At 40.5% G+C, this 20,530-nt stretch overlaps 1 protein-coding gene across 1 annotated transcript; it reads left to right on the top strand.

Annotated features, from left to right (window-relative positions):
- Nucleotides 1–373: 373 nt before the first annotated feature.
- MYLIP (myosin regulatory light chain interacting protein) lies at nucleotides 374–15,130 on the top strand. The gene is made up of 6 exons (XM_008630896.2): nucleotides 374–866; nucleotides 9,830–10,015; nucleotides 10,860–11,057; nucleotides 11,391–11,555; nucleotides 12,986–13,406; nucleotides 13,750–15,130. Exons 1-6 carry the CDS (start codon nucleotides 784–786, stop codon nucleotides 13,837–13,839), a joined length of 1,143 nt encoding a protein of 380 aa, XP_008629118.1. The 5' UTR covers nucleotides 374–783; the 3' UTR covers nucleotides 13,840–15,130.
- The last annotated feature ends 5,400 nt before the right edge of the window (nucleotides 15,131–20,530 follow it).

Genomic DNA, 20,530 nt, shown 5'->3' with positions numbered 1-20,530 from the left:
TTTGTGTCTTTATTTTCCTTTTTTCTTTTTCCCAACGCCTTCTCCATGTTGGATGCAGAGGGTGCTGCATCCCCCTCCACGGGGCTCTCCGGCACCTCTACTGTGGGAAGCGCAGGCCCGGGCCTCGCCACTGAATCCTGCTGGAAGTGGCCCCGAGAAGGGGACACGAGTGGGGGCAGAGGCGGGGGGTGGAGGAGCCACCCCAGTTTTACTCCGCCCCCTCCTCGGTGTGACTGCGGTGGCTGCCGTGGGGATGCTGGGGAGAGACAGACGAACAGTCCGGTCTGCTGGTGGCACCTAAGTAAAACTTGTGGGTGACTGTACTTTTTTTACTCCTCCTTGCCCAGCAAGTGCGACTGGCTTTGATGTTGAATAGCAGATGTTCTCTTCTTGTGGAAATCCGCTGACCCTCTGAAGTGCCTGTCCTGGGGGTAAAATTTGCCCATAGAAGCCCATGTGTTTTTTGGCTAGTGGAGAAATTCCTATTCATGCTTAGTGTTTTTCTCTGGGCTGTTTTGTATGCAACCTAGAATCCAAGTAATTAAGCCTTTGTACGAAGGTGCTGACAGCAGGATTTTGTGTGTGTGTTTTAAGTGAGCAGTCTGAAATACCACTTCAGATGTTACTTTTCATTATCATGTTGTAGCCTGATTGTAAAGAACCTCGTTCTTTCAGGTATGCAGAAGGTTGGGAATTATAGAAGTTGATTATTTTGGACTGCAGTTCACCGGCAGCAAAGGCGAGAATCTATGGCTGAATTTGAGGAACAGGATCTCCCAGCAGATGGATGGTTTAGCCCCTTATCGATTGAAATTGAGAGTCAAGTTCTTTGTTGAGCCACATCTTATCTTACAGGAACAGACAAGGTAAATAAATATGGTTGTAAGTGCATTTCATTTAATACTTTGTTTTCAATTTCTGTAACTTAGGAAAGTGACTACACATTGTTTTTATTTCTTTATGGTAATTTTGCTTGACTTTTCTATGTAGTTTTAAAATCTTAGTGTTTTTGAAGTTCATTGATAATTTTTTTTAGAAAAATGTAATTAAATTGGCAACATTAAGTTTTGTGTAGCTACCAGTAAGTAATGAGTGTGAGTAATTTTGTGAGCACTTAGTGCTGGAACTGGAAGAAACTAAGCTCCCAGTAGCAAACTTTACATATGGTATTTGTGTGTCCGATAGTAACCTCTGTTTTGTGGTGTTACTCTAGGTCATTCTGAACCACTAGTACAGAAAGGCAGGAAACAATTCCTCCCACAGTGCAAAAAAACTTGCTGAATTCCTTTTTGTCTGGTATTGTGTTACAGTAACTTTCATATAGCTACAGGCCCTTAGAGGCTACAAAAGAAACAGCTGTCTGGCTGCCTCTGTGGCTGGTCCTCTTAACTAAATTGTTATACTGTTATTAAATCAGAAGAAATAGTCTTCTAGGATTAGTAGGGAACACTTGCTTTTATTCCAGGACTTTGGTTACCACATGAATTCCAACAGAATTATCTTTAAAGAATGCTGTGCAAATATATATTTAATGCTGACCTTCCAGCTACTTTTTCCAGTTAGTTTTGGATAGTACAGTTAATATGAATGGAGCCAACTGGAATCTAGTGTTTATATGATAATGCCAAAACTCATTTTCACTGCTCGCCTGAACTTGGTACTCTTAGAATCCTTAACTTAGTACTTTCAGAATTAAGACCATGAATACACCATGGTGCTTCTGCACAGGATGTCTAAAGAACTTGATCAGAGGCTGACAGTCTGATTTGGTGTTTATTTCATAGGAAAAAGGTTTAGAGTTTATTTTTTGATCTAATGTGTAGGGGAGAGGCTTTTAGGGAGCAGTGGTTCTAGCTTATCAATATGGTTGAAGTTTTCAGAATGCTGTGGTGGTAGACCATGGTTGTCCTGGATAATAGCTCCAGTTAGGCAAATGCATTCAAACTGAATTCCAGTTTTGATATACTGTTATTTAGGAAATAATTTCTACTATCCATGACATAGCTTTGAGTATTTTTCCTTAAAGAAACTTCTCCTCTTATTTAAATATTCTCTGTAAGTATAAAACCAAATTACAAATGGGATTTATGTAGAACAAAAGGAGCCATGTAATTTCATACCTGATGAGGCAGAAGAGATTACCCTGGGCATGTCGGATGTGTCTCCACTCACAAAACAAATCAGGGTGAAAATCTGAGGAAACCTGAAAGTAGCATTTTTATCCTATCATTGATGAATGCTTGTTCAACTTTACAAGGCTTTTGCAGACGTCTGTGTCCCTGCCTTCAACACTGTCAATGCAAGACTTGGCAGGAGGTGGAAGTTAATAGAGACGTTGAACTGGTGAAACATGCCCCAAGGGCCTCAAAGACCAGCTTGTGTAGCTAAAATGTAACAGAGCTTATACACCTACATCAGAGCAAGCAAGTATTTCTCCAATGTAAAGATGATTTAAAAGAATGTAGATGGGGGCAAGCTTTTTTTAAGTACTAATTAAGACTGTTCTGAAACTAATATTTTTAGCAAACAATTTTTAAATTAATCTGGGGTTACGCATCAGAAGAAAAAACCAAATACATGTTGTATGTCAAGTTGTAATAACTGCCTTTTAGTTGTGTAAGCCCGGTAGTGCACATGTAGCAGACCTAGAATTCCAGTGCCTGTGGTAAATGTCTGTTCTCCTGGATTGTTGACACTGAGTTTTAGTAGATGGACTTTTTTTCTCCTCGGGTCTGCTTGAGGATTTACATATGCATGTAACTGTGAGTTCATACTTAGTTTGTGCATAAGCATCAAGGAGAAGATGAAAAACTTGTAAACCTGTTGCCAAACTTAAAGATTAATAGATGTATCATAGAATTGCAAGGATTAGCTATACAGTTAAAGCTGACACATTGTTTCATCTTTATCTGCAAAGTCTTGAGGAAGAAAGTGATGGGTGTCCTTAGTTTCCTTTAGCAGTTATGTCCATATTTGATGTGTGGGGTGTTTCTGGCAGAGCTGTTGCCTTGTGGTCCTGTGTGTGAAGAATGCTGGGGAAATTTTCCAGTCTTTTGCTTGCAGCCTCTGATCCTGTTTTTGCATATAAATTAGATGCATGTTGAGAACTGCTTTTGAAACCTGAGAAGCTGCAAGTAATTCTAAATTTTGTTGATATGCTTCATCATGATTATAATAGCAAGCATTGTGACTGAGTTACCAGTTTTTTTTCTGTATTTTTTGGAATCTTTGCCAACCCCATTTGCAGTGCTTTGTTCAACCCTTGCCTTGCACTTGAATTTAAAACTCAGGTATATGTTTGTTTGTAGCAATTTAATGTTCAGGTTTCTACATGCTGTGAAAGCCGATCTGGCAACAGAACATCGACCTCTGCTTCTGTTATCTTTAATCAGCCCAGTGGAAGATTGCAGCCAATTTTAATGCTCTTATACAAGGCAGCCCTCTTGCTACAGAGCAGGTTATAATTGTATCTCTGACCACTGTGGCAACAAACCACCTTCTGTAAGTGCTTTGGGAATTGCATGGAAAATCTACTGCACTTCTTTTACAGGGTTAAAAGCAGTTTATTTCTATTCTTTGGATCTCAGCTTCTAGGTTTTTTATTTGACTACCTGGTACTGAATTGCACCACATGATTTCATAGTTTAGAATTGTTTTCAATGGAATAAAAGTGCTTCAGTGCAAGAATGTCATTCAAATTTAATCTACTGCTGTCAGAGTTTTACAAATAAGTCTGAGATGTGAACTCAGTGCTGCTTTAGAGGAGTGAAGAGCTACATGTTTTCTTTAGCATGGAAAATCACATTGGCTTGAAAAGGATTGCTATCTTTTTGCTGAAAGACACATGTGATGGTCCAAGATCGAGATCATAACTCTGGCTTGTGTTGCGTTTGTTTTCACTGTTTTCTGTATTTCTTTGATAGGTCGTGCAACAGTTTGGGGGAAAAAAGCAAACCTGCTTTTCGCTTCTTTACTGAATGACTTGTGGGTGGTTCATGTAACAAATGTTGTGAAGTGTTGAATTGCAATAAGGAGCTGGGGCTTAGAGAAAGGCTTATACCTCACTAATCGGAATTTTCAGGAGACTTTTTGACTGGGGGTGGGGCCGGCAGGAGACGCTCGGCAGCGGTGCGGGCCGGGCGGGTCCGCCCTGCCGGATGCGGGTGTCAGGGGCAGCAGCGGGGCAGTGACCGGGAGTAGCCCCGGCCCGGGAGCCACCTCCGGGGCAGAGAGCTCCGGGCATCAGCCACAGGCTGTTGTGGAACGTGGAGCAGAGGAGTCTTGAAACTTGCACCTTTTAAAGGAGAGTGTTTGCTGAGCTGCCCAAGAGGCCAATGGTGTCCAGCAGCAGTCTGGGAGAATGGTGGGTTTAGGTTTTAAATTCAACCATATTTGCCTTGTGTAGCACGAATGAAAATCAAATATTCACGCGTAAGCCCCGACAGTTTAAGATATGACCAAATTCTAACTCTATATCATGAAGCACTCAAAAGAGCTGCATTTTGCCAGCCTTGAAAGTGGCAATTATTGTTTTGGAGGCTTTTAAGTTGTGTGATGTTTGCCAGTATTTGAATTACATTTACAAAGTACACTTTTTTGCTGGTTGTTTTGATGAGTTAGTTGAAATTAAGAATGGCCTTGTAAAATCTGTTGAGCAGTCAGATACATGTAGTAGGTAGAAAATGAGAACCATCCTATTATCCCATAGCATTGGGTAGCCAGCGCAGCAGTGACATGGTATTTGTTACAAGGCAATGAAAGTGTGTGTGATAGACACTGGGCTGGGTTTAATGAATCTGTTTGTCTAGATCAGAGTTGAATTGCAGTTGGTAACTTTTTACCCACTCTGCTGAGAGCAAGTAACAACAAAGATACTGAGGAGCATTAAAAAAGCAAAAAACATTGTTTTTTTTAATGTGGGGTGGCCTTGTCTGCTTTTAAAACTGGAATTATATTCTGTAGATTTAGAGATCTTTATCAATATATATTTTAGGGAGAACAATTATGCCTCTTAATTTTGATTTTAGACTACAGAGCAGTAAATTTACTTCACAGTAGGAAAGAGACTTAACCTGTGGTAAGGAATCATACTGCAAACAGAACAGGTAGTTCCTTGGGAGGTGTGCTAAGATACTTGCCAGCAGTCTGGCATGAGAATGAGGTCTTTCAGCTGTGCTTCTAGTTTAGGAGTCATTAATCAGATGCAGATACCTCTTTGATAAAGGACTGGGGTTTTCCACTTCTTCCACTGACAGCTAAGTTTAGAGCTTAAAATTTTTAGCTGCCTATTTGCTCTGTTTCCCTTGCCTTGATTTAAAAAAAAAAAAAGTAATAGAAACTACTAGCAGAATGTTGATTCCTAATGCACATAAGGTCTTCAGTGAGTTAAAAAAGAAAAGCTGATCTTATATTCCATGTACTCAACACTTTTCAGAGTATTTTTTTGTGGAGTTGTTATTGCCAGTTCATTTGGATGAACACTAACTAGGTGATTGTCCCCCTCTTGGAATTCCATTGTAGTGAAATACTTAATGTCTGTTTCTGATAGCAGTGTTCAGTATCATCAGCCTGCATAAACTGCTTTAGAGGGAAGCGAAAAGCAATTAATGGGATTGATATCTGGATCTGTGACTTTGGTTTGGTAGCTACACTTTTTTGTGAAACAGACCATCTGCTGAAATCTCCTTGCAACCTTCCTTTTCTACAGTTTTTGTATCGAATTATTTACATCCAACTGCAATACATTAATCAACTACGTTTTATTTTACTGAGTGTTTTATATGCACATTAATATTAAATTATATGAAAAACGTGGATCCAAAAATAAGGATGCAAAGTGAATATAAGATCACCGCTGTAGCTAGTGCTTGAAGAAAGCCTGTGATCCTGTTCTAATTGTAAAAATGCCTTTTTCCCCTTTGGAAAAGAAGCAATCTGTCTGGGCAGTGACTGACAAAGTGTAGCTTTGGCAAACTTAATGTGTTGCCCTCTAGTCAATATTCCTGTGTAGTGTTTTGAACTACCAAACTCAGAGGGAACGTTCCATAGTTGAATACACAGGTATGTCTAGGTGGCATGAGGTTCAGAGAGGAAGGAAAGGCTATTTTGGGCTACAGAGACTGTCTTTTGTACCAATGCTGTCACGTGTAGAGAACTTGAGCTACAAGTGCAATGGGAGGTTCTGTTTGTCCTTAAAGTTGCCACTAGTTGATCAATGTCCCAACACATCTGGCAGGTGTTAAGATGACTAGGAGACACAACAATTGATGGGCAAACTTCATAGTTGTGAAGATTTAGAGACTAAATGAAGCTTTGGCAAGGGTAGTAAAGAGCTGTAGAATGTGCTAAGAATTGGGGCTGGGGGTTGGAACAGACAGACCTACCTTTTGTCTGACTTCAGTTACTTCTCAAATTTATAACATGCAATATTAATGCATCAAGTGCAACTGAAATGTGAATGATGCAGAAACAAAAACATTTAGTTTCTTTTATGGTGGACAAACTTTAGATTTTCTACCAGTAATGTTGGAACCTTTAGGGAACTTACAAACAGTTCAGTTTTTAGTTTTAACAGTTCATTGTTCTAAAACTTGCTAGGTAAAAATTCCATTAAGTGTAAAATATTAGTGCTGAAATAATTCCTTGGAAAAAGTGTATCCTTTTACTGTACAACATATCTTTAGAGGTGAGAAAAAGTCTTACATTTTTTTTTTATCATAGCTAAAGGTTCCAAGAGAGAGGAGGGATGGTAGATTGTGTATGAAGCGATTAGGTCACAATCTAATTTACAGAAACTTACATAAATCTGTGATAATGACCAGATTTTCTACAGACAGTCTATTAGGTCCCTTAGAATTTGCAGAACTAGATAAGGAACTGCATCAAGGCTCCTAATGCATTAGTTTTGCTATTGTATTCAGCAATAAAATCACGTTCTTATGCCTTTTTCTTTGAGGATCAAAAGACTTTGTTTAGTTTTGTGTAAAAAAAAGAAATTAAATCTGCATTTGTAATCATGTTGTGGCTAGTGTCATGTTTTGGACCTTTGAAGAGGGATGATTTTACAGTGGATAGTTATATAACTTTGAAGGTGTGCACTGTGAGTGCAGCTGGATGGGCTAATCAAAACCATTTTTTCAGATGTCTAAAATGCTTATAACCCTCACTGTCTTTCAATTTCTTGATGCCTTTCCTTCATCAAACACACTTAAGGACTCAAAACAAGCAAACAAAATCCCAAAAACAAACAAAAAACCCCAACACACATTAAAAAAAAGGCAGAGAATTTGCTACCTGAACTTTAGTTTGGGGCAGCTGCTCTAACAGATCAGTGCAAAGTCATTCACTGTCCTGAGTGCAGTTTAGGTAATTTAGGTGCAGATGGACTGTTAAATATTGTTCTTATCTGTTTTCTGACTTAATAAAACAGCTTATGATAGTGTAAGCTGGGACAAGAATTTGCATAACTAGTTACTTTGCAATAACTGTCCTTTATATGTGCTGTTTGTTCCATTTATCAAAAAAATGCAAAGTAGCTGAGTATCTGTGAGATGTTTTCCCTTATGTGATATGAGCCAGTTATGGAAAGTTACTGCACATTAGCTGATGTGATGCTATTTCACATTGTGCCTTAAACTCATTTGTCTTCTATGCCATTACTGGCTCTATAGTAATGGAATGTGACAAGCCATGCATCTGCTGTATCTGTTTCAGAATTCGTCTGTAATTCATCTGTATTTGCTGGAGCAATATTTTGGTTTTCAGCTTCCCTTGAGATGTCAATAAGGTCTTCCCAGCAAGGGGAGAACTCTTGACTTTACCCTGTGTAGTTAGTGCTGTCATATGCAAAAAAAAAACCCTGAAGATACAAGCATTTAGGTGTGGTAGTTGTAAATGTTTCAGCTAATGAGAAAAAAATGGTCAGATCTTTCTTTGAAAATACTGTATTTGTAATTAGTACTTAAAGTGACTGGAAATCCTGTTCTGTCAGAGGATCAAGAGTGCATGAGAAGCTGTTATTTTATGAAATGTTGATTGGAGTTAGGAAAATACCTACTATTTGAATTTATTTTGGCCCTAGTGTTTTAGTAATTTATACTGAATTCTTCAGGTTTATGGACTGAGCACCAAAAAGAGTCTGTACAACTAAATCACTTTAAAAGGCCACAGATAGGCCTTTCTGTGGCCCAAGCCCAAAGAGCTATGACTCTGCAAGGTGTGAGAAACAGATGAGAGCAGAGGTTTGACTCTCAAAAAAAAAAAAAAAAGAGCCTAAACAAGGAATAACCTGCTAACAGTAGAGGCAGCTCTGTCTGAAGTTCTGGTCCTCTTGCCACCTAAACTTGTGTCCTGCACAGTGTGAGGCTGCGCATTGGCTTCCACCAGACCCCTTCCAGAGCTGCTGAAGGATGTAGGTTGGTGTTCAGACTTCAGTGTGACGCAATTAAGCACTTGCATCACAACTATCATGATACTCCAGCAGGAGAAATGGTTTGCAAAGGGAGCTGTGACTTGCTTGTTGCAGGAAATGGACTGTAGGAAAGGTTACAGGATAATTTAATACCAATTCTTTTTTCCTGATTCAACAAGTTGTGGATATGAGGCATCTTTTGGACTGGTATCTTCTTAGTTTCAACATTTACCAATAGAGCTAAGAAAAACCACAACTTTTTCAAGTTCTGTAATTGCTCGTAGTGCCGAAAAAAAGTCCTATTTGCCCTGTTGTACAAAGGAATTATAGAATGCTACAAAAGAATATATGTAAGATACTATTCAAAATTCCCATTGTAAGGAAAGCTCATCACTTACTAGGATCTTCAACTTCAGTGATGAGAGATTCAATACAGAGCTTCAGTAAAGCTTTTCTTAAAAGTAGATTACACTTCACTTTAGAAAAGTAAATGTCCCGTTCCTGTGGAAGCCAAGACACATCCCTGTGGGTGCTAGGCTTCATTTATTGAACGTTTTTTTTCAGTGATACATAACTGTGGTACATAATTCTGCATCTGGATTCCATAAATATGTTGAGTCTTAAAAAGAAATGGTAAGAAATTTATATTGTGTCCCCTGAGGGGGAAAAAAGGATGATTCTATAGAAGCTAGGGTAGCCCATAGGGGATATTAACATGCTGCTGTTAATGTTGGCGAAAATGTTGATTTGTCTGTCAAAGTAACCTGTTAGATAATTAAGAGCAGCTTTGTGAATTTTGAGCAAGCTGCCAAACCTTGGTCTGACAAATGCTTACACAGAAGCTGTTCTTCTATTTTATTCCACAATGCCTTTTCAGGTGTTTCAGGTTATTCTGTTAATCATGTCACTGGCAAAAACCCTACGGGCTGGAGCATTTCCACTGTGTAGACAAAGGGTGGCTTCTCCTCTTGCATGACAGAAGTGTGTATGTTTTGAGGTGCTCTTCCCAAATTTGGTTTTGTGAAATGCAGAATAACTTGTAAATGGCAACAAAAAATGTAAACATAGGAAACCAATTGAAATCTTTCATTGATATTTTACTCACTAAATTGAAATTATTAAGTGGCCTTAGGAGTTAAAGCAGTTCCTATTCTTGAGATATTATTGATGACATTAAAGTGCTCATTTCTTTTAGCAGTGCTTTTAGGTACTGTCTTCACTTGTAGCTTCATGTTTAAGAGTAAGTGAAGAATAAGATGGAGGCCCTTTTCTTTCCCTTGTGCCAGACTTTATCTACTGGGTACATTCACTGCAAATTCTGGAATTACCAAATATAGCTGAGGTGTTACTTGTTACATGTTTTGATTACAGATGTCATGTAATGATTTCTCTAAGCAAATGTTTCTGATTGTGTTGCAGGCATATGTTTTTCTTGCATATAAAAGAAGATCTTCTTGCTGGTAATCTTCAGTGTTCTTCAGAGCATGCAATTGAACTTAGTGCATTGTTGGCACAGATGAAGTTCGGAGATTATAACCAGAACACTGCCAAGTACAATTATGAAGAGTTGTGTGCAAAAGAGCTCACCACTACCATTTTGGAGAGGTAAAAAGTACAATGATCTAGTCTCCTTTTTGGAGACCAACAGCAGAAGATTTTGTTATGCATTTAATTGCTGGTGCTATAGTGTAAAACAGTAATTTAACAATAATAGCTTTGGAGATGAAAATGTGACCTGAATGTTTGATGGTCTGTTTTCAGTTAAATTTTTAAGCTCAGTTATTAGGTGGTTTTTTGTGGGGGTATTTTTGGTGGTTTTCTGGGGTTGGCTTTTTTTTTCTTGTTTTTTTTACTTGTTTGAGTTTTTGTTTGGTTTTTTGTGGCTTTTGTTTTTGTTTTTTTTTTCTTGTGAAAACTCTGGTACTTGAGGAAATACAGATATATATATAAAAGTACCTGGAGCAAAGTATTTAAATTTTAAGTATGTCTTAGACCAACACTTGTGAATGAAAGCATTTATCTGGCTTAGTACCCTTATCCTGAAAAGCAGACAGAATTCTGAAACACCTTCATAGCTCAATTCCTGAATATCAGGAAACATTCAGTGTGTCATACTTTTCCGTAGTGTTTTTTTTAACTATGAACTTAGTGGTAGTTCAGGGAAATATTTTGGGGCTGGTGGTGTTAGTTAGAAAGCCTTGATTACATGTAGCTTTTTCATTTCTTAGCAAATGCACAGTATTTTCTCCTTGACATTCTCAGGATGTTTTGGTAATTCTCAGCTACTTCCAATTCCAATTGCTGGAAATCTATAGACAGATAAAGCAGGTCAGGAGCATGTGCTAATCTGTTTAACTAGGTCATCTAAAAACCCGTGTTAAAACAAGCTGCTGACAGTAACAGCAGATACTTGAGTTAATTCACCTATCCTTAATCTTTTTATCAACAGCATTATTACAAAGCACAAGGAGCTTGAAGGTCTAAGTCAAGCATCTGCTGAATACCAGGTTCTACAGATTGTTACAACACTGGAGAACTATGGGGTAGAGTGGCACTCAGTGAGAGATAGTGAAGGACAAAAACTCCTTATTGGTGTTGGACCTGAAGGCATATCCATCCGTAAAGATGACTTCAGTCCAATCAACAGGTATGTATTTTCTGGAACCATTTGCATGATCAATTTTTCAGAAATACTGAGCATGCCTCTAGTTTTCACATAAATACACAAAACTGCTCTGAGAATTACTAAAAGTGACTGTATATAGGGTCTGAGGGCACTACCTGCTTGTAATCAAAATAACAAGTGACCTTAATACTCTTGATTTTTATATTTATTTTTGAGGTGGCATCTTCAATCAGCATTGCTGACTACTGTCAGAAATCATTGTAACTTCTGATAAAAATGCACTGTAGTATTTTGTGGAAAATGCCCTTATCCTTAAAAACTAAATAACCTTTCCTTTTTAATACTAATTTATAGGATTTCTTATCCTGTTGTTCAAATGGCAACTCAGTCTGGGAAGAATGTGTATCTGACTGTTACCAAGGAGTCTGGTAATAGTGTGGTTGTCTTGTTTAAGATGATCAGTACAAGGGCAGCAAGTGGACTCTACAGAGCAATTACAGAGACTCATGCATTTTACAGGTCAGTATTGCCCCTAGAGTCGTGTGGTGCTGCTCTTCTCCAGTGTTTGAACTAAGTGCTTAAGCAGCCAGCAGTCTGACTGCAGTTTGGAAATACTCTGCAAAATTTCATTGTCTTTGCAGCCTCTCCTTTCCTCTTAAGTCCAGAAGCTGAACAGGTTTTTGCTGCTTTCCATTTTGTGGGGTGGGAGTAACAAGAAAAGTAAGCAAAATTTTTCCACTATGAATAACAGCATTTCAGAGTATAAACTTTTAATGTTCCTTGATACTTAATAAACAATACATACATTTTTTGTTCCAATGTAAGAGGGAGATTGATACCAATGGGGAAGATCCTGTTACTCAGATTGTGTAGTTCCTTTATTTGGCTCCTTCATTTGTTACGTTACCTGTATGCCACCTTCCCATCCCCTGTATTTAAACCTTCTTACAGTTCTTCTGTCCTTGCTCACATGCTCAGGATTTTGCTTCCTGCCAGCAGCTATCCATTGTCTCTATCCTGCTGCCCTTTGAGGTAGGGGTGCTATACTCATTTGTCGGTGGGCAATTTTTCAGCCCCCTTTCATTCAGTGGTGTCCAACACTGATCAGTCAGACTAGCTGTCAAACACACTTAGCAGTGTTTTCTTAAAATTAACTACCACACACCACTTTCAATTACTTTTTGATCTCTGTCTCTGCTTGTAATTTCTTCTGTCCTTTGCAGTCCCTGATTTTAATTTAAGCAGAATTTTAGTTTGGCAATAGCGTTTGGCCATAAGCTTAGATCTTGGACCTTAGGCCCTGTGAGGCTGTAGTCCTTACATTCTGTGTTTTCTTTCCTGTGTTGCCTAGAGAAGCAATATGCCTTAATAGGCTTCTGCAGATTCCACTGTATCACTGAAATAAGTGACAAGCATGGTTAGGGTAGCTGAAATGCACAGTGGCAAATACAAATGCCTTAATTCTCTACACTGCATTCGCACTGGTTCCTTTCAGAATGACATAATACTAGTATATAACGTACTGGGTGGAAATTGGGTTAAAAATACTACTTGATTCTATGATAAAAATGGAGAGCCAAAGACTCTTAAGTGGAATTCTTTAAGGTGGTGTTTTGAAATACCATGCAAAGAGGTGTTGCCAGGCTGAACTGTGTATTAAGCAAGTGTCTGCTGTTTGTTAGCATAATTCCTTAAGTCCCTTCCATAGGCTGCCTCTGTTTTACCAGACACTTAACATTTTGAAGATGTAAAGCCATTGTCACTTTCCATTTTACACTTTTCAAAGTAGAGTTGTCATGCAAAGATCATTCAAGAGCTTAAATACTACCTCAGACCATTTCATTTGCTTTAATTTCAGTACTGGTACTTCAGCTTTGGGAACAAATTACTGTAGTATGGGTCTATTGGTATTAACTAACCAATCTTGCATTTGTCCTGTTGCTTTATAGGTGTGACACTGTCACCAGTGCTGTCATGATGCAGTATAGTCGAGACTTAAAGGGTCACCTAGCATCTCTATTTCTGAATGAAAACATTAATCTTGGTAAAAAATACGTCTTTGACATTAAAAGAACATCAAAAGAAGTTTATGATCATGCGAGGCGAGCTCTTTATAATGCTGGCATTGTGGATCTTGTTTCAAGAAGTGATCAAACCCCACCAAGTTCCCCTCTTAAGTCTTCAGAAAGCAGCATGAACTGTGACAACTGTGAGGGTCTCAGCTGCCAACAAACAAAAGCCCTGCAAGAGAAGTTGCGGAAGCTGAAGGAGTCCATGCTTTGTATGGTGTGTTGTGAAGAAGAGATAAATTCAACCTTTTGTCCCTGTGGCCACACAGTTTGCTGCAAGTCCTGTGCTTCCCAGTTACAGGTAAATGCAGCTCCATTGAGTTATGAGTTACCAAGTTGTGTGGAAGGTTTGTTTTTTGTATATTTGAGGGTCAGGGATTAATACATTTGTGTTGATGTTCTAGTACAACTACTAAAATTTTGTTTGTGGCAAACTAATTTCAGAGAGTGTGCTGTCTGGATGATGTGCTTATGTAATTTGCAGTGAGGATACGAGTGAGCTGCATGCTTCCCACCCATACCCTGTCTTAGGTATGGGATATGATGGAAAAAGTGCTCTGTTATTGTGTATGTAAAGTCTGCAGGAAGTGCAGAGATTCTCAAAATACAAAGTAAAATAATTTCCCAATGTTTTTCCTTTCCAGTCGTGTCCTGTTTGCAGATCTCGTGTAGAGCATGTCCAGCATGTGTACTTGCCAACCCACACCAGTCTTCTCAATCTGACTGTGATATGATCTACGTACACACTTGAAACCCATCGTGTACTCTTCAAACTGCACTAATAAGAAATGCAACCATTGATTGTGAAGAAGGCAATCACTCTGGCATCTATCCACGATCAAAAGCAAAAAATACTGCATTTTTAACATAAATATTCTTTGTTCAGCATGTCCAGAATGGTTTGGGACATCTTCTGAGAGTAGAAGTGTAATTGATTCATGTTACTTAAAGAATGATCCATAAGTTTGTAGCACGGCAGTGTTGCCACAAAGCTCGGTAACCCTGGAGAAATGTGGTGTACACATGCAGCTGTACCCGGCAAAAGCAATGCAGCCTTTTCTTTTACATGCTCTAAATCCTTTTTAGTACAGTTGCATTGTGTATTTTAATATTAATACTTGCTTTTACACATACCAGTTTAGTAAGGCTCATGGCTTCTGCTTTTAGTAAATTGCTTTAAAGAGGAGAGAACTCCTTTTTTTAAAATTAGTTCTTAAACTGAAGTTACAAGGCTTCACTAAGCAGCTGTGCTTAACTCAGAATTTATTAAATAGAAAACAATTCTGAGAGAATAGCTTAAGAAAGGGAAGACAAGATTGCTAATCTTTAAGTGTTGAGGGTGGGTCAGGAAAGTCTCGTGGTTGACAGTGTCCTGTGGAAGCACTGCTATGGGACTTCATTCACAGCTCTCAGTGGACAGGGTACTGCCAAGTTTCCCATAGTCCATTTTTGGCTGTTGGTCTTGGGAGCTGCAGTCAGCTGCCCTTCATGTTGGCTTTATTTTTGGAGGCTGATTTTAAACTATGAAACATTCACCATTAGTCTTTAAGGGTTGTGTATAATTTTAAATGCTTTCTTCAGTTAGCATCTTTAGCCGGAAATGACCTACCCAATAAAATGTTTTCGATTTCCACCCCGCTACTTGGGCATTTTGGGCTCTGGTTTCCTAGTGTCTTCTCCAGGGTACAGAGGGAACTGGAGACCATATTTGGGTGCAATACTGGCTTAATCAAAGCTAGAAAAGTACACTGTCACTTTACTGAAATTTTCTGACTATACTTTTCATATTGCCTTAATGTAGCAGTAATGTGTGTTTATGCATCTGTTTCTTTGCACAGACATTTTGTCAAAATATTAAAACTCTACTTTTTTATGACACATTAGCATATAAACCTTACTCTAAGAGGGTATTTATTTTTTCACTTTGTAAAGAAAATTTTGTTTCCTCATGAAGCAAGAGCTTTGTCCTATATTGTAGGCAGCTTCTGTCTTTTTTATATTCAGATTAATAAAGGACTTTAAAAATCTTTGTGTTAATTGCTAAGACTGATTTTGTTCTGAAATTCATTTGAGGCATTACTGAACTGAAAACACAGTACAGCATTTTTGTGTTTACAGTCCTTGAATATTTTGTCACGTTTGAGGTAATGAGGTTTTCTCAAGTGCGTGCAAAGGAGGGAAGAAAACTGACATTTGTTACAGACTGTGAACTTTAAAACAGCTGACATATTCAAACTGTAACATAGCCTTCAGAACTGACTTTGTGAAGAACATTTTCTACAGTAAATGGCCCCAAATCTATGGAGTATATTCCAGGGGAATATAAACTAAAGAATGCAGCGTGCGAGTAGAGAGTTGGAGTTCCAGCAGTCCTGTCGAGCAAGTTCTTAATTACAGATGTGTTGGTGTCTTTTTTTGATTGGAGCTATTCAGACTTGCTAACTTAAAATTCTCCTTTCACATTATTGAAGAGATGGTGCTTGCACACTTCCAGGGCTGTGCTCTGCTATGACAAGGAAGGGAAGGAGTGGGTGTACAAGTGTGTTCAGAGAAGACTGGATCCAGCTACTGTACCAGCATAGAGTAATGCTTGATCAAACCTTCCTTGCTTCCCAAGATTACAACCAAATTATGTTAGTAATATCAAATCCATTATGGCAGCTGGCTGAAATGGATTGTAAATTAATATAAATAGATGTTAATATAGGAATCTGATTTACAGCATGCAACATCATCAAGCTGTTAACATAGGCAAGCATGAACTCTAGGTCCTTGTTATTAAATTGACTGTGTCATTAGACGTTGCTAATAAAAATAATTCCAGTAGCTTGAACTCTAATCAAGGTAGGGTTTGAGACCAGTTCTTTGGCAGTGGTGGAATTTGGGCAAAGCCTGTGGCTTCTGTAAACATACCCTGTTTAGTGTTGAAAAGCTGTGCAGGCCCAAGCTGTGAGGTCGGAGTCCATGCAGGAGCCTGGCCTGGTGCAGGCTGTGCCTGAAGCTGCTGGGAACCTGGGTCCGTATTGGCAAAGCAGACCGTGGTGTTAGGAGGGGTCCCCAGTCATTGTGGGTTTGTGGTTTTTTTAATGAAACGATATTGCCTGTTCTGAGAATTGATCAGCAGTTCACCTCTTCCAAGTGGTGTAAATCACCACACAAGCCTCTGTTGGTTTTTATGTAAGAAGACATTTGATGTAAAACTATGTAAGAATAGCTTTGATTTGTTCACAGACTTCTTTCTTCAGAAGCATTGCTTGAAATGTTGGTCATGCTCTCCTAGGAAAGTTTTGCTTAACGATCCAACACTGCTCTGACTTGTGTTGCTCAATGTTTGTAGGTGGAGTACACTTTATTGCAAGGAGTAACTGTGTCTGGTCCACGTGAGCTGCTGAGTGCTGTGAAGAGTGTAAAGGCAACAATAGGAAATCTTGAACTCCACATGGCAGTTAGTCATACTGCAGAAAAAGTCAGGTCTTGTTTGCTGAAGTGCTGCTCTTTCTCCTAAAATGCTTGGAATGTTGTAATGGATAGTAGGGGGGGGGGAAAAACAAAATCCCAAACCAGAAAACAACAGCACAGTTTGTGGGAGTAACTGGAGTTTGTGTCCTTGACACTTCCTCAGGAGCAGGAGGGTTGATCGCAAAGCTTCATTTGGCACCTCTCACACCTAAGTCAGCTCCTGTACCAATCTGCTACCCAAAGCTGGTACAACTTGATCTTCAGAATTGCAGTGCAGCTGCTGTAATCCCACTGGGTGTGTGCAATGTCACTTTAAAGGGCTATAGTCTCAAATTTCCACCATAACTACAACCTAAATGGGAAAAACACCTTCAGAGACAACATGACTTGCTGGGTCAATCCAAGCCAGAGCCTTGCTAGTGATGTGCACCTCCTGAGGGTAGAAAAGCATTTAAGAGCAGCCCTGTGGAGAGAGGGGTACATGTGGGAGAACTGGAGAAGACAGATTCTACTAAAGCAGTTATACTTGAGTGTTATTAAGAAATAAGACAGGGATGCGAAGTCCCAAACTTCCACTCGTATCTCCCTGTCTTTCATCCTCCCCTTGCTGCACCAAGGTCTCTGTTTATGGAGAGCTCAGTTGGTGAGGGGCTCCAAAGGCAGCATGTTGAGATGTTCCAAGCTATAGCTGTTATAAAGGCACAGCTCCATCTTCCAGCTCGTAGTTGCTCATTTCAAGCTACATACAAATGTTCAGATGCTAAAGAACTGTAGAATGAAGGCTTCTGCATTTTTAAATTATTTTGATTTCTTCCCCAAGTGCCATAAAAGCATGTACACAGCAGCATTCATATATGTTGAGATTTATTTCCTTGTTAAATCAGCAGTGTTGCCTTCCTAGGAGAATGCCCTCGGGGGAAAATTCTCATCTGTCAGCCCACGCTGTTTGACTTCACAGCAGCACACTGGCATGTTGATCAAAGACAGGGAAAATAACAGCTCAGATTTCCTGTGTATGCTTCTGAACAGCCAACTCCATGGAGTGTTAAAATTATGAATTGACAAATTTTAGGTTCAGTAATGCCTGGTCAAACATACTTCTGTGTGGGGTATGCCCAACCCCTGCCCTGGAGGGAGGCCTGCTGAGATAAGTAGATGTGTAACCTCCCAGCAAAATCCCCTTGGTAAAAGGCAGCACTTCACAGTGAGGGTGAGAGAAAACAAGAACCATGATCTTCTGGGAGACCCTATGTAGATTCTTTGTAACCCATTGGCTTCTACCCTCTCACACCCACCCTTGTATCCCTATAAGATCTACCCTTCTCCCCCTTTGAGTTCAGAGAGCTCGTCCCTAGCCTTCCCTTCGCGGGGTGTGGACTAATAAAGCTGCCCCATGCAGAGCTGCTGTATGGGCCTCTCGTCTCTCTCCTGCTCTGGCCTGGGGTTGCCTCGCAGAACAAGAGCTGAAGTCACTCTCGCTGAAATCACTAAAGAGCTGACAGCCTGCTGAGACAGGCACCTTTCTGCGAAAGCATCCCGGCGGCTGAGGGACCACCACAGACCTCTGGAAAACTGTCCCTTGTGGGACACTCTCTCTGGGTCGGTCACGGCTTCCTGGGTCTGAGCCACAGACTCCTACCCAGCCGCAGTACTTCTGCAATCACCACCCACCACCATTTTCAGGGAAAGAATGCTGTAGTGCCAGGCAAATGCTTCAGTCATTTTGTGCCCTCAGATTCAGCAAGCTGGAGCTTGTTAAAACAGAAAGCAGGAACTGACAAATGGGTTTAGAAAGTAAAATTGTGGCGGGGAAAAAACGTACAACCTGGGTACACTGCTGGAAGAAAGGTGCACTTTCCAAGGCAGTGCCTGAGCGCAGTTTTGATGGAGGAAGTGTGGGTGGGGGCTCCTGCTATGGTGTACAGGGCTGTGGCTTCCCCTGGGACAGGTGGCCTGGCAAGAACACCACTGACCCTTAGCATGAAGGGCTGGGTGGGATGCAGACTAGGAGAAGCAGGAGAGGGCCAGGCAGGAGAGGAGGCATGCTGCGGCATGCAAGCCACTGCCAGGCCAGTAATGCCCCAGGGAAACTCCCACTGCAGCACTCTTCAGACAGGCCACAGCCAAACCTCCCTGTCTGCAAGGAGCCCTGAGCATCACATGACTGCAAGGTAAACCACCAACTGGAACTCCATGGTTTAACATGACCTTCAACAGCACTGGGTGGTAAAAGCTATCATGGTTTCTGGGCCTTCTAGTTTCCTGCAAAGGGTGGTGTGAGCTAGGAGGAATGTTGAGGAGGGACTCTCAGAGCCCTGGCTAAAAGAGTCACTGATGGGTGCAGTACTAAGAGAACACAAATTGTGACAACTCTGAAAACTCTCTCCGTTTGAGAGTGGGACACAAGGGATGCAGAAGAGTGAATGGGGCTGATGCTCCTGGGTGCTCAGAGATGGTGAGCGGGGTTCAGCATGACCTCTGGTTCATGCCAGGATAGGGCACCTGTGGGGGCTGGCCAGCAGCAAACTTCCAAAGCACTCATGCATATGCCAAGTTCCTGAAAGTAAAAGGTCAAGCAAACAGACCATACCAGCTTTACCAGAGCTTAACAACAGGTCACTTGCTGATTTCTCATCAACTAAAAGGCAGAATTCATTTCAGCTGCTTGGAGGCTGGGGTGGGTGGGAAACCAATCTGATCCTGAAAGCTGATGCCTTTCTCTGCTTTCACTTTGACCCTCTCCTGAGTGACCTGATTTAGCATCTCTGCTATTTGCTAACCCTTCCTTATTCTTGAAGACTCTTCTGTTCTCTTACCAGTTATTTCTGGAATCCAGGCTCTGAAGCCAACCCTTCTTCTTCTAGCAGCTGTTCACATAAACTCTGCTCCAGGAAACAATCTGACTTGCTTTGGCCAAGCCTGTCCAGTGAGGATGATGCACACACCAACCCCCACCTCTTTCTGTGCCTTGTCAGGAATGCAAAGGGCACCATCTCTGGCAGCAAGAAAAAAGGAAATCAGTATAAAATAATCTTTCCTCTCACCATTGGGGTGCCTAAATTAGACTGTTTGTCTGTAGCTACCCTGTCAGGGTCACTTAGTGGGTCCAATGGGAATAACTAGGTGTATCTGTGTGTAAAGGCACCCAGCCCACTCTGTTTTATCCAGTAGTTGGTGTCTGGCTTCTCTGCTTCTTCAAATCAAGCCAACGCAGGTAACAAGAGCCAGTAACATGGCAACTTTTACATAAACAGATTTGCCAGAGCCAGATCTTCTTCTCTCCTGCCAGAAAGCTGTTTGTCTGAGGAATCCATGCATCTGGCACCAAATTCCAATCATAGCACTGCAACTGTGGGAATTACAGAGACGTTGGCATCTCATCTAAAGAGACAGTATTTGTTTTCCTTGTTTAGAACTATAAATAGTCAATAGAGGACTCTCATTCAAGCAGTATTGATGATTGAAATAAATCAGGCACAGAGACACGGACAAAAATTGGACTTGTGCTGCAAACACAAACCAAGTCTTGCTTCAGAAGCTGAAGTTCCAAAAGGGCAATGCAAAAAGCACGTGCCCAGCAGCAAACTGGCCCTGAAGGTACACTGACACACCAGGTGTCTGTGTTTGACCTTAAAACTGTTTGCCTGGGTCACTGTTTGAACTGGAATGTTTTTAAAATGCCTTCAGCTCTGCTGTGGTTTTGAGCAGCTGACTTCTTCCCCTCTCCAAGATGCACAAAGTGAAGCAATACTGGAGTGGCCTGAGAGCACCCTGCCTGAACAACCCACTGACAACACTGTGTATGCTCTTAAAGGGCAGGTGCAGGATCTTTATACTTAGCACACTGAAAGTGGTGCTTTACAACCTTATCAGGAGAGCTCTCCAGCCCTGGGGGAGATGTGCATTTGAACCTCCCTTGGGGATGAAGAAGTATGACCACAGTCGATCTATTCCCTGGGTGAAAAA

This window comes from Corvus brachyrhynchos, unplaced genomic scaffold (genome assembly GCF_000691975.1).
Source record: "Corvus brachyrhynchos isolate BGI_N302 unplaced genomic scaffold, ASM69197v1 scaffold43, whole genome shotgun sequence".
NCBI classification, from domain to species: Eukaryota; Metazoa; Chordata; class Aves; order Passeriformes; family Corvidae; genus Corvus; species Corvus brachyrhynchos.
The sequence above is the reverse complement of the archived record's forward strand: the minus strand, read 5'-3'. Positions and strand labels throughout refer to the sequence as shown.